The sequence below is a fragment of the Phyllostomus discolor genome, chromosome 4, assembly GCF_004126475.2.
Source record: "Phyllostomus discolor isolate MPI-MPIP mPhyDis1 chromosome 4, mPhyDis1.pri.v3, whole genome shotgun sequence".
Lineage (NCBI taxonomy): Eukaryota > Metazoa > Chordata > Mammalia > Chiroptera > Phyllostomidae > Phyllostomus > Phyllostomus discolor.
In genome coordinates, this window is record NC_040906.2 from 101,887,082 (window position 1) to 101,900,660 (window position 13,579).

General features: G+C 42.8%; 1 protein-coding gene across 3 annotated transcripts in view; it reads left to right on the forward strand.

The window, feature by feature from the left end:
- MYO7B (myosin VIIB) overlaps nucleotides 1-13,579 on the forward strand; it is a 101,111-nt gene that overhangs the window by 11,895 nt on the left and 75,637 nt on the right. For 2 of the 3 annotated variants that reach the window (XM_036023705.1, XM_036023708.1), the window contains exon 2: nucleotides 2,724-2,760. In XM_036023705.1, coding sequence (XP_035879598.1) covers nucleotides 2,743-2,760 — 18 coding nt within the window. In that variant the 5' untranslated portion in view covers nucleotides 2,724-2,742. Of the gene's footprint in view, nucleotides 1-2,719; nucleotides 2,761-13,579 lie in introns of all 3 variants that reach the window. The other variant, XM_036023707.1, reaches the window with a different exon arrangement.

Here is a 13,579-nt window from a genome sequence, read left to right on the forward strand (position 1 = left end):
AGAGTCCACAGAAGGGTACCCTAAAAGTCAAGTACCAGGGAGGTGCAGGTCATGAAGTTACCCTGGCCTCTCTTTTGAAGGGTGTGCAACTCATCTTTGGCCTTGTGAAGCTCAGGGCTGGGACTTTGTTTACAAGAGAGTGATGAACCAGAGGAATCCCTGAAGTGTGTGTGATTTACTGGGCTTTACTTTTGTTTTTATTTGGCTTATGGATACTTATAAAACCTCTTTATATTCTGTTTATGGGTATTTATAAGACCACTGGTTGGAATAGAAATGGAACTAGAATGCAAGTTGATAGATGTGGAAGGAACAGGGACCTAAGGATCAGGATAAAATGAGAAAACAGTTGCTTATGGGGTAGAATGTGGTGGTGCCTGGGTGCGGCTGGAGCTGAAGGAGATGGCTTCTGATGTGGAGCAGCTCTGGGACATGGGGAGACCAGAGCCAGTCATGGGGGAGGGGAGGTTGCCAGAGTCTAAGGATCAGCGTAGTGAGAGTCCAGGAAACTTGGCAGGCTACCAGAGCCTGCCAGGGGAGAACAGGTCTGGCAAAGTGCACCTGTGAGGCAGCCCTGGTGTCTGGAGAGGGATGGCATGGTGTACATGGAAGTCAGATGCCATGGGTGACAGAGGAGGACAAAGCCAGGAACCATGGGTAAGCCTCACATTTCTACCTGGTGTGGAGAACTGAGGAGCCAGAGCAACACTGGGGAGCTGGAAGCAGAGCAATGCCCTCTGAGTCTTTCCTACCTGCTGCCTCCCTAGGTAATGTGTGGTGGGAAGACAGGCAAGCCTTCCCCTGAAAGAGCTGCCTGGAAGCCAGGGTTTGATTAAGGGCTTCTTTTACACAGACTCTTAAATTTTCCCAAAGCAGAGGAAGTAGAGCAAAGAATATGGATTTCAAAGTTGGGCAGTAGAATCCCCTTCTTCATGTAATAGTTGAATAGCTTTTGCAAAGTCTCAGCATTTCTCACCCTTTGTTGATCACCACCACCCCCAAATTGGGAACAGCAACATCTCAGAGCAATGGAGCAATGTACCTGAGTTGTCCCCCAGGGCAGCTGTTAGTCGTGGTTTGTCCTATTCCCCTCTCATAAAAAACATCACCTGGTTGGGTCCCTGTTGGCTGCCAGTGTCCAGGCAGTGGCAGAAAGTCACCTGGGACTCTTCTCCTAGATTAGAGGAGAGGGAACCTGAGGGAACCTGTCAACAGTCTCCTGACTGGACATCATAATCCCTCAGAGACCTCAGGAGTTCTTTCTGGGGAAGGCTTGGGGACACACACAAACATTTCAGGAGTGCATTGTGCTCTGACCTCACAGTGGCTCTGTAAAACCTAAATGTTCCCATTTAAGGAAGGAGCAACCTAAATCAGTTGTAGGACCTGCTCCAGCTCCTGTAGCTAGTAGGTAGCAAAGCCCTACTCTCCCACCATGCCCACCCTTTCCCAGGCCCCTGTGGACACACCCTCACACAGGGCCAGTGTCTGGGCTGGGAAGCCCAGACTCAGAGCCTCCTGGGGTGGGGGGCTGCAGCTTCCCCTGGACACACTTTCTAGATGCTCAGACTGTGCTGCAGGGTCTTTCTTCCATCTGTCCCAGGAGATAAGATTGTGGGCAGGACTGGAAGGAAAGATACCATGTTTCTTTGGGGTTAGGTGGGAAAGTGTAAGTTTACAGCTTCATTAAATGTATAAATACTTATGTACTAAATAAAAATTGGAGTAAGAAAATTTTTTGTCCAACAGGACAGAGTGGCAAAAAGACGTTGTCACATTAAACTGCTTCCTACAACCCCACTGTCCTTCCTCCCACTTAGTCTTCTCAGCCCAACATGCTGCTGAACCTCTGCCTTCCCTGCAGTTGCTCTTTCCTTGGAGAATGCCCTTCTATCATTTCACCTGATCCACCTGTAAAATCCATCTTCTCCAAGGACTTCATCCACTGTTTCACTGAACAGATATCTGCTGGGTCCCTCCTGAAGGCAGGTCTATGCTAGGTGCATGGAGCATGTTGAGAAGTAAAACAGAGCCACCACCACACACTGCTCACTGCTCAGCTGCTCAGTGAGGGCAAGGCACCAGGACTTCAGGTCAGGACAGGGCTTCTCCTTCAGGTCAGGGCTCTGACCTCCAGTCTCTGCAAGCTAATCAGGTCTGTCCTAGAGCAGGAGGTATCCAGGTATAGGAGACAGGTGTGCAGGAGGGCAGATCCAGGTTGGATTCCCAGTGATGCCACTAACTGGGCCACCTTCCTTTGTCAAACCTCATGTATAAAATGGAGAGGTACCTGTGTTTAAGAGTGCTGTGAGGTGTAGATAAAGTATGTCCCGCATCTATAGCAACGATGGCTGCTCACCTCAAAATTCCACATGGTATATCGTGATGACTGATTTTCACAGATATTTGACCAGATAACATTTTTGCTTCTGGATGATAGAAACAGTGTCTTAAGTATGTTTGGAACCACCCCTGCTCCCTACATCGAGCCCAGTGCTGAGCCCAAAATAAACATTCAGTAAAGAAGAGATAAAATAAAAGAAACTGAGAAAGTGTCTTCTATCACTTGGATAGGACAGTGATTTATTCATTTATTCAAGAGTTATTTCTTGAGTCAGAACTCAGGCCAGGCACTTGGGGCATGCTGAGCAACACACTTGACCCCCAGGGGCTCCTTCGGGGGATGAGGACTAACATTCTACTTTCTTCTTGTACACAGGCTTCAAGGGCTGCTGTCTCAGGATGTCAGTCTTCAGACTGGTAAGAATTGTATCTGTCCCATCTAAGAATGGTTTGTGGCACTTCCAAAACACTAATCAAATCACTCTCAAGCAGAAAAGAGAGGCAAGGAGATCCTACAAGAAAAAGCAGAGATAGAGTTTGGAAAACAAGACATCACATTATCTAAAGAAAACCAGTTTGGCCAGCCAGTGGGCCTCAGCAGGGGGCCACTTGTGCTCAGTAATCCTTCACTCATATTCAGACTTAAAATGTTTTGACAAAGGCATTTCTCATTTGTTGTCTCATTTCCCCCAGAGAGTGGGATAAACATGGACCCAAGCCCTTGGGGCTCTGCCTCGTCTTCCCTCAGCTCAACAAGCATCTCTGGCTGCCCACTATGTCCCAGTGTCCCAAAGACAGCTCTCAGTGAAAAGGGGGCATAGGAGCCTCACATTTACTATTGAGTTGACAAACATGGATACACTGCCCTGCCCTTGGGTTGGGGTGAGGGGACAGGCCTCCAGGCAACCTGGGTGATGTGTGCAGGATCAAAAAGCTCAGAGGGCTGGGGGAGCCCAGAGGAGAAGCCCCAAACCAGTCCAGGCATTCTTCCTTGCCCTCCAGAATTCTAGCCAAAATGCAAGAAAGCCAGATAGTGCTGCCATTGGTGGTGGAAATCAGACTCTTCCACAGAATGGTGAGGAAATCATTCTAAGGACCCACGCATGGGAGATTGTGATGTGGGAAAGTTTATTCAGGTTGAAATCTGCCCCTGGGTTTCCAATGTTCCATCTCCCTTCATCCTACCATGGAAACAGTCCACCTGTGTCCTCAGCAAGGCCACACACACACACACACAAAAAAAGCCAGTGTCCAGAGATTCTGCTTCTTATTAAAGCTTAGTCCTTTGTAGCCCACATAGTCTGCCATAGGCTCCAGGAGCTTCTAGACCTGCATAGTCCCAGAAGAGAGAGATCATGCAAACAAAGGAATAGGGAGAATGCGGGTGAGAGAGAGTGTTTCTTTATTTCCGTGGGGTTATAACCAGGAGCTTTTTCAAAATAACCAATCAACTTCCCAAGTTTTCATGGCTTTTGATAAGTCCACCCATCCCCTAGTTAGACTGACAGGTCTCTATGATCAAGCACCTCCCCCTGTGCACCCCTCAACAATCACATACTGAAGGGGCAAAGGAAGGAGAGTTATTGCTCCACTTGGTGGAGCAATGCTGTAATCCCCTGGAGTATGAAACTATAGCTTCCTAATGAAGCAAACAGGCTCATGATCCCATTTATTAAGCTCAATGTCTAATTCTCTTTGCTCTCTCTTAGCAATAACTAGTTAACTACCTATGGTAATGCTGCAATGTCAATGTCCTCTTTAATAAGAAAATGCTTCAAATATTCTCACCCTGAATGCAAAGCCACAATGTGGTCATCTATCTTCTGGCTGCTGGATCCACACTGCCGAGAGGGGGCAGCACCCCCAAGCATTGCTTCAGGGCTTCTGCAACTAAACCCTCCAAGTGTCTGACTCACAGAATGGGCAGCCAGGTTGTTTTTTTCAATTACAGAAGAGATGCTGTCTCAGGCTAGAGAGAGAACACATGTGGTCTACAGATTTTGAGGATGCAAGGGCTTTAAAAAAAAAATCCTCACCTGAGGATATGTTTATGGATTTTAGAGAAAGAGGAAGGGAAGAAGAGGAGAGAGAGAGTGCACGAAGGAAAGAAACATCATTGTGAGAAGGAAACATTGATTGGTTGCCTCCCATATGCACCCCAACTGGACAGTTGCAAGGTGTTTTTGTAACTCAATCACAAACATTAGAATTTGGTACCACTTTGGGGCATGAGGAGGTTTGAAGGCAAAGCCAGGCTTATTTCACATAGGAATGAATTAGCTCCAAGGGTCCCACTGGGATGTGACTAACCTCAAGCAGAGTTTAGAATGATACTGCTTGGGGACATATCACTCTTAATGACAATTACGTCCTGCTCTAGCTTCTAAGATTGCAAGTTCCTTGAGGAAAGGGTGATGAACTTATTCATTAGTGACTCCATCAGAGAGTCCAAATTATTGTTGAATAGAGGGCAGAACTTTGCTGAGCTTATTACCAGCATTTCTGCTATCTGTGCTTACTCTGCACCTAGCACTATTTGGGTTCCTTACCCATGTTATATGCCATCTTTACAATAGCCCTATGAAAGTTCTCCTTTCAACAGATGAGGAAACAAGCTCAGAGAGGTTAAGTAACTTCCCCAGGGCCATACAGCTCATAGAATGTAGAGTGGGGATTAGAACCTATATCTGTCTGAATTCAAAGGAGCTTTCTATTTGGTCTGCTCTGACAGCCATAACAAAATACCACAGAAATTCATTTCTTCACAATTCTAGAAGCTGGAGGTCCAAGATGAGGGTGCCCTCGGGTTGGTATCTGGTGAGACCTCTACCTGACTTGCAGATGGCCACCTTTTCAATGTGTCTTCACATGGCCTTCCTACTGTGTGCTCAGAGAAAGGGAGAGAGACAGATAGACAGACAGACAGACAGAGACAGAGACAGAGGGAAAGAATGAGAGATCTGGTGTCTCTTCCTCTTCATATAAGTGTGGGGGAACTTTGCCCACAGAGCCCCCATCTGCCACAAATGAGAGTAAGTCTGTTGACGGGAGAGACCTGGTCCTTCTTGCTGACACATGTAAAGAATTACATATCAGCAAATGAGCAAATCTAGTAGTATGTAATCAGTTTATTTATTTTTTTTAAAAAAAAAGAAAGGTTAGGCTTTTTTAAAGATTTTATTTATTTATTTTTAGAGAGGGAAGGGAAGGAGAAAGAGAGAGAGAGAGAAACATCAATGTGTGGTTGCTGGGGGCCGTGGCGTGCAAACCAGGCATGTGCCCTGGCTAGGAAATGAACCTGCAATGCTTTGGTTTGCAGCGCACGCTCAATCCACTGAGCTACGCCAGCCAGGGATGTAATCAGTTTATTAGTGGCCCATTCCCATGGAAGAGAACAGGATTGGGTAGAGTAGGGGGTGAAAGGCAAAGTTTCAGGACAAAGCAGGGTGAGAAAAGCAAGAGAGGCTGAAGACCAGGGTGGCAAGTCCCTGGGCAGCCTGAGGCTGGGTGTCCAGAGGCCCTGTGGCCCAACAGCCAAGAGCACCCTGAGCCCCTGGGAGAGAGAGTGAGTTCTTTGTTCTCAGGACTTACATAGTTGGTGGGATAGGAGGGCAAAAAGTTACATATTGATTAACAGGTAAATGTGGTGCCAGCTTTCCTGGGGGAATGTGACTATCCAAACTTAGGTGTGGGTGGGGGGGGTCTGTTAGACCAAATCTTGATCTTGCTCCGGACCCCATTTGTTCATCTTGTTGTAAAACAAATATGTGAGGCAGTTAATTAAAATTGGGGCACTTTCCAAAGTTATTTATGGGCTCTTTCTGTAAGCATCAGGGACTCCCTCCTAAAACAAATAGTAACCAGAGGTAGGCAATTAACCAAAGTTGTTTTATGGGCTCTTTCTTTGGGCACCGTGGACCCTCTTTTCAAGGCTTTCTTTCCCAGATAGTGGAAATGTTACATAGAATTTCAAGGCCTTTCCTTCTTTCTTGCTAATATAGTGTTTCTTGTGATGCTGGAACACCTGGTAATGTTATCAGACCAGGCTCAGGACTGCTGAGTTAGCATGAGAGACTTGTCTCCTTCCTCCTTCCTGCCTCGGTTTGCTATTTATTCTACCTAATTGGTAAAAGGCATTTCCTGGCAACCACGATGCTAGATGCTGGTTAATGACAGTATTGCAGTCTCCGAGTTCTTCCTATGCTGTCTCCTGCCTCAAGTCTACCAAGACATGATCCGTTTGCGGAGGAAAGGTGGCTGCACTCTCAAAGGAGAAGGACCAAGAAAGAGCCTTTTCTCAATGGACTTTTATTGGGTTCAATTTGCACAAGAATACAGGTAAAGCTCATCAATCACTGTCAGGCAGTAAGGATCAAACAATAGATAACATACAAAGAACTCCGAGGGCTTATTCTGAGTCAAAGGGCTCAGGGCTTATTCTGTTCGCTAAAGGGCTATAAAACTTTAGGAAACAAACTCGTCTCCTGCTTGAATCCTTATCAGAAAATTGACAGCATTCTTAGCAAAGCAGTTTTCACAGGATTTTATGTATTCTTTCTTAGGCCTGATCACCCTAGAGAACCGACCCTTTCCAGCACAGGGCTACACTACCCTCTGTCACTGTTTTAGGCTTAAATCAGGCAGGGGAAGTAAGGCAGTCAAGAGATTAGGAGACTTCTCGCAGAGAGAATAAGGACTCAGGCTATGTCAAAGCCAAGAAGAGAGGGTCCATCACCCCCTTTTGCTATAGCCCCCCAAATCCTTCCTCAGGGCCCCCTATGACCATGCCTATCTTAGGTCATCCCTCCCTTGAGAAATCTTACCCATCATTGGCTGATCGGTCATGCACTGGGGGCAAGGCAGGGTGAAGTAAAGAGGGCAGAGGCAGCACCCCTGCTAGGGAGATAAGCTTTGTCTCCTTAGTGGTTTATGGTCCCAAGGTCTCTCACTCAGCCTTAGCCACATGGTGTTACAGCTTTTCAAACCAGGCAGGGTGATTCCCAACATATAAGGACACCAATCTTACTGGATTAGGCCCCACACTTTTGATCTCATTCAACCTTAATTACCTCTTTAAATGCCCTATGTCCAAATATGGTCGCATTGGGGGTTAATGCTTCAACATATCAATTTTGGGGTGATTCAATTCAGTCCATACTAGAATTAAATTTTTTACTCTAATCTCTATTATTAAAAAAAAATTCAAACATGTTGAATAACTACAGCATGGAAAGAGTATTTTTTAAAAGCAATTAGCAGTAGACCCTGATGGGGGCATCAGGCTAGTGAACTTTTCTAGTGTAACTAAAATAGACTTTGAGGTGGAGAACAATTTTTAAAAATTTTTAAACTTTATTTTTGGAGAGAAGGTGAAGGAGGGAGAAAGAGGGAGAAAAACATCAACTGGTTGCTTCTTGCATGCACCCCAACCAGGCACTATATCCACAACTGAGGCATGTGCCCTGACTGGGAAATGAAACAGCAACCTTTCATTTGGTGGGATGATGCCCAACTGAGCCACACCAGTCAGGACTGAGTTGGAGAAAATTGATTTTCACACTTCATAAGTATAAGGAATGTTTGCCATTTGCTTGCTGTATAACCCTAGCCACACCTCTCTGTTCTCTGGACCTTAGTTTTAGCATCTGTCAAATAAAAGGGCTGTCTGGTTTTTATTCGCTTTAATGAAACCCATTTTCCTTGCAAATGAGAATGATGAATGTTTCATGTGTGTTTGCAGAGGGACTTCAATGGACAAGACCTGATGGAAATATTTTGAAATCTCTCTAGGGATTGGCACAGACCCCAATTCATGGAGCCATAAACACTTGTTGAGCTTTATGGAAAATCCTTCATTCCTATCCTTAGTCAAAACATGCCTTAACATAAGAGTGGGGTTGGAGAATTCTAATGACCAGGCACTGAAGGTAGCATTCCTGGGAAAGACAGGGTGCTCAGCACCAGTGGTAGTCATACTGTTTGCCCCTGTGGCAGGGCCAGGCTTCTCTGGGTCTGCTGATGGACCTGTGTGAGGGCTGAGACCAGAGGGCTCCTAGTAGAGGTTCCTCAGTGACCCATCTGTACGCACAGAGCCATCTCTAGGCTCATTTCTTCTACTATATGAAAAGAAAGACATGGCAAGGGGCACATGGTATGGAGGTACACAGCCAGTTTTAGCAAGTGGACCAAAAAAGCCCGCACATCTCAGGAGATGGTAGAGCAAAAGCATCTGAGGAATTGGTCTTCCAGAATGAATTGTTCATCACTTCAGGTCTTTGTATTTCCTTTAGTAATTTCTGTCTCAGGCTGGAGGACTACCACCTTCTCTCCTGCAAGAGTTCCTTCTACAGGACAGGGGGAAGCTGGTTGTCAGACATTTCTGATTGAAGAGCAATGAAGGCTACACAGAGCTCTCTGATTTCTGTAACTCAGACTCTATTTTTTGAATCTCGGCATAGGACTTTTACTTTCTTTGCAGCTAGGAGCTACTGCTTGTTCTTTTCTCATTCACTCTTTTCTTGATTTGTTGATTTTCTGCTGCTTGTTCTTTTCTCATTCACTCTTTTCTTGACTTCTTGATTTTCTTGAAGGCTAATTCTTCACAGTCATCTTTTTCTACCGATAGAGTTTATGAAGATGCTCTATTTTCTGCTGGTTGGCTTCTCATTATTTCTTGCTATGGCTTTGGCTAACTGGAGTGAACAAAAGTCATGTTCCAACTCTGTTATTTATTCTTGCTGCTCATGTCAGGTTGATACCTCATCACTCAGTCTGGATGGGAGATGGTCTCTCTTTTTCATCTCTGGTTTATATCAGTTTTGTTGTGAGATGCCCAATGTGTCTTTGACTTTTAACTTTATTGCTTTGCTGATTTGCCAGCTGTTTCAGCTACACACTGAGGCTATTCACACTGGAATTTCATCCAAGGACCCAGAGGTTCTGATATTTATAAAACGAGTTCACTGAGCAGTGTATGTTGCTCATGCTAATCTTCTGAATTCTGTAGTAATTGTTCCTGGCTGTTCTTCCTAATTTAGCTTTTATTTTGATAAACTTGTATAGCAACCCAGTTTAAAGAGTCAGCCTCCCACTTCCTCTTCCCTAGAGGTGACTACAGTTGACACTTCAGGTTGATTTTTTGATATTTCTCTCTAGGTCTCTAAAGAACATGCTACAGTGATACCTGAGTTTTTAGTTTCAGGTATTATCTCTTACTGACTTACCACTATGTAAAAAAGGCTTTAGCTCCTCTCTCATAACCCCCACCTCTCCATCCTCCTGAACTTGCTAAATCCTAGCTTCTTCTAAAATTTTAATATATTTTATTGATTATGCTATTATAGTTGTACCATTTTTTCTCCCCTTTATTCCCCTCTTCCCTGCATCCCCCTCCCATCATCATTCCCCCAACTTAGTTCATGTCCATGGGTCATACTTATAAGTTCTTACAAGCATACATATAAGTCTGAGAATTTCCCAGACTATTCTTAACCTTCTCCTATTTTGTACCTACCATTTATGCTTCTTATTTCCTGTAGCTTTTCCCCCATTCTTCCACCTCCCCTACCCTGCTGATAACCCTCCATGTACTCTCTAATTCTGTGAATCTGTTCCTGTTCTAGTTGTTTGCTTAGTTAGTTAGTTAGGTTTGGTTGTTGACAGTTGTGAATTTGTTGTCAGTTTACTGTTCTTTTTTATCTTCTTCTTTTTCTTAGATAAGGTCCCCTTAGCATTTCATATAATAAGGGCTTGGTGATGATGAACTCCTTTAACTTGACCTTAGCTGGGAAGTACTTTATCTGTCCTTCCATTCTAAATGATAGCTTTGCTGGATAGAGTAATCTTGGATGTAGGTCCTTGTCTTTCATGACTTGGAATACTTCTTTCCAGCCCCTTCTTGCCTGCAAGATTTCTTTTGAGAAATCAGTTGATAGTGTTATGAGAACTCCTTTGTAGGTAATTGTCTCCTTTTCTCTTGCTGCTTTTAAGAATCTCTCTTTACCTTTAATCTTGGGTAATTTAATTAGGATGTGCCTTGGTGTGTTCTTCCTTGGGTCCAACTTCTTTGGGACTCTCTAAGCTTCCTGGACTTGTATGTCTATTTCTTTGGCCAAATTAGGGAAGTTTTCTTTCACTATTATTTCAAATACGTTTTCAGTTTCTTGCTCTTCCTCTTCTCCTTCTAGCACCCCTATGATTCAGATATTGAAACATTTAAAGTTGTCCCCGAGGTCCCTAAGCCTTTCCTCATTTTTTTTTGAATTCTTGTTTTTTCATTCTGTTCTGGTTGAATGTTTATTTCTTCTTTCTGCTCCAAATCATTGATTTGAGTCCCAGTTTCCTTCCCTTCACTGTTGGTTCACTATACATTTTCCTTTATTTCTTTTTTTTAATATTTTATTTATTTATTTTTTAGAGAGGGACGGGGGGGAGATAGAGAGAGAGAGAGAGAGAGAGAGAGAGAGAGAGAGGGAGAGAAACATCAATGTGCGGTTGCTGGGGGTTATGGCCTGCAACCCAAGAATGTACCCTGGCTGGGAATCGAACCTGGGACACTTTGGTTCCCAGCCCGCACTCAATCCACTGAGCTACGCCAGCCAGGGCTATTTCATTTTTTATAGCCTTCACTTTTCCCTAGATTTTGCAACCATACTCACCATTTCTGTGAGCATCCTGATTACCAGTGTTTTGAACTGTGCATCTGAACTGTGAAGAGATAGGTTGGCTAACTCTTCATCGCTTAGTTGTATTTTTTCTGAAGCTTTGAAATGTTCTTTCATTTGGGCCATATGTTTTTTTTCTGAGCACGCCTGTTATGGTATGTAGTAAGGGGAGGAGCATTAGCTATTCACCAGTGCCAAGCAACCCAATTTTTTGTTTTTAAGTTTGTTGTTGGCCTCCTTTTGGTTGTGCAAGGAAGCAAAGTGTATTTACCTACACCTCCAGGTTGGCTGGAAGTCTAAATCCTAGCTTTGATTCTATCTGCATACAGAGTTTACTTATTTTACCTAAGTAAGTGCTACTCTCAGTTCAGCCACACAGTGTACTCTAAGTGTTTGTGCTTTCCTTTGCTAGACTTTGTAATTGTCCTTTCCCTGTCTGCTTAGTTTCTATGTATTTATCACAACTTTTACTCCAACTTTGTCCCAGATATGTCCATTTCCTTTCAAAAATGTTCTTCATTCATTGGGAATTCAATCACTCTCATTCTCAGGAAGAAATCTCTCCAAGAGTTGCTGACCTGCAATGTATCAACCGGTATCTTCTATTTCTTAGGCATACCTGTCATCTTAGGATGTCCTTCACAGCCACCTGAACATCCCTTTCTCCTCCTCTTTGTACTTATTCCTCTACCTGGACTGAGATCTTTCTTTCTCTTGGTTTACTTCTATTTTGATCTAGCAAGTCCTATAATTGCTTCCTGAAGAAAGGGTATGTAGGAGGTAAATGTTTATAACAACTTGCATGCCTAAACACATGTTCATTGGCATTTGAGATTAGTTGGGCATAAGATTTCATTCTGAAAATTTTGAAGACATTTACTCCACATTGACTTTTGGCATTGCTGTTGAGAAATCTGATACCATTCTAATTTTTGAGCCTTTGTATAAAATTTGTTTATTTCTCTCTGAAAGCTTTTATTCCCTCCTCCTTGTCCCAAGTATTTTGAAACTTCCTGACCATGTATGTTGATGTGGACCTAATTTTCATCCTTTATACTGTTCATTGGTTTGTTTCCTACTTGTTTTTTCTAGGAGGCTTATGGGAATAATATTTTATTTTCAAAAATGTTTGTTACCTTTATACTGGAACAACAACTTGGGTAAAAAATCATTACGTTTCCTTTTTTAATTGTGGTAAAAAAACACATAATATCAAATTTAATAACAACCATTTGAAGCATAATGCTCAGTGGCATTAAGCTTATTCACATTGTTGTGCAACATATCTGAGAACTTGCAAAAGTGAACTCTATATCCATTGAACACTATTATCCCTCCTTCTTTTTTCAACCCTATCTACTTTGTTTCAATGTTTTTGACTTGTTCAGATGCTTTGTATGAGTGGAATCATACAGTATTTTTCCTTTTGTGAGTGGCTTATTTTGTTTATCCTAATGTCCTTGAGATCCACCCATAGTAATGACAGGAATTCCTTTTTAAAGGCTACATGATATTCCTTTATAAGTATATACTATATTGCATTAATCTATTCATCTGTCAGTGGACATTTAATTTATTTCACTTATTGGCTATTGTGAATAATGCTGCAATTAATGTACAAATATCAGTTTGAGAGCCTATTTTGAATTTCTTTTGATCATAAGGAAGTTTTATTTTTATTTTTATAAAGATATTATTTATTTTTAGATAGAGGGGAAGGGAGGGAGAAAGAGAGGGAGAGGAACATTAATGTGTGATTGCCTCTTGCACATCCCCCTACTGGGGAACTGGCTTGCAACTCAGGCATGTACTCTGACTGGAAATTGAACCAGCAACCCTGTGGTTCACAGGCAGGCACTCAATCCACTGAGTCACACCAGCCAGGGCTAGGTAGTTTTATTTTTAGTTATTTGAAAATCCTCTATACTGTGTTCCCCAGTAACTGTACCAATTTACATTTCCACCAGCAATGCACAAGTGTCTCAATTTTTCCACATCCCTATCAACACTTGTTTTCTGTTCTTCTGACAGTAGCAATGGGTGTATTCTAATGGATGCATTGCTGTTTTCTTGAGGTATTTGTAGCAGTTATTTGGACCTCACACAGGATTTGAACTTGTCCTAAGTTTTCTCCTTATAAGTGAACTTACCTTTCTGTCTGTCTACCCCTCCTCCTAAGTTATTTCTTTGTTTCTGAAGTTCAATAACCTTTACTAGTGTATGTCCTAGAGTTTATTTTTCTTTGTCATTATTTCCTGGTACCTGGTGTGTTTTCAATCTGTAACTTCAAGGTTTCTTTAATTTCTTGAAAGTTGTCTTAAATTATATCTTTAAATAATCTTTCTCTTTTCTAGTTTTATTCTCTAGACACTCCAATTATTTGTATTTTTTCCTGTCTTCCATATTTATTCTTTTCTTCCTAATCCTAATCTTTTAAAATTTTTATGTCAATTTACTCACTTTTCTCCTTCCTGTTGTTAACCTAAAAACTAAAAGGCCAAAGTGAGAGGAAACAAGCCTTTATGAAATCAATAAGAACAGATATTCATGAAGCACTGACTCAGGCAGAAGCC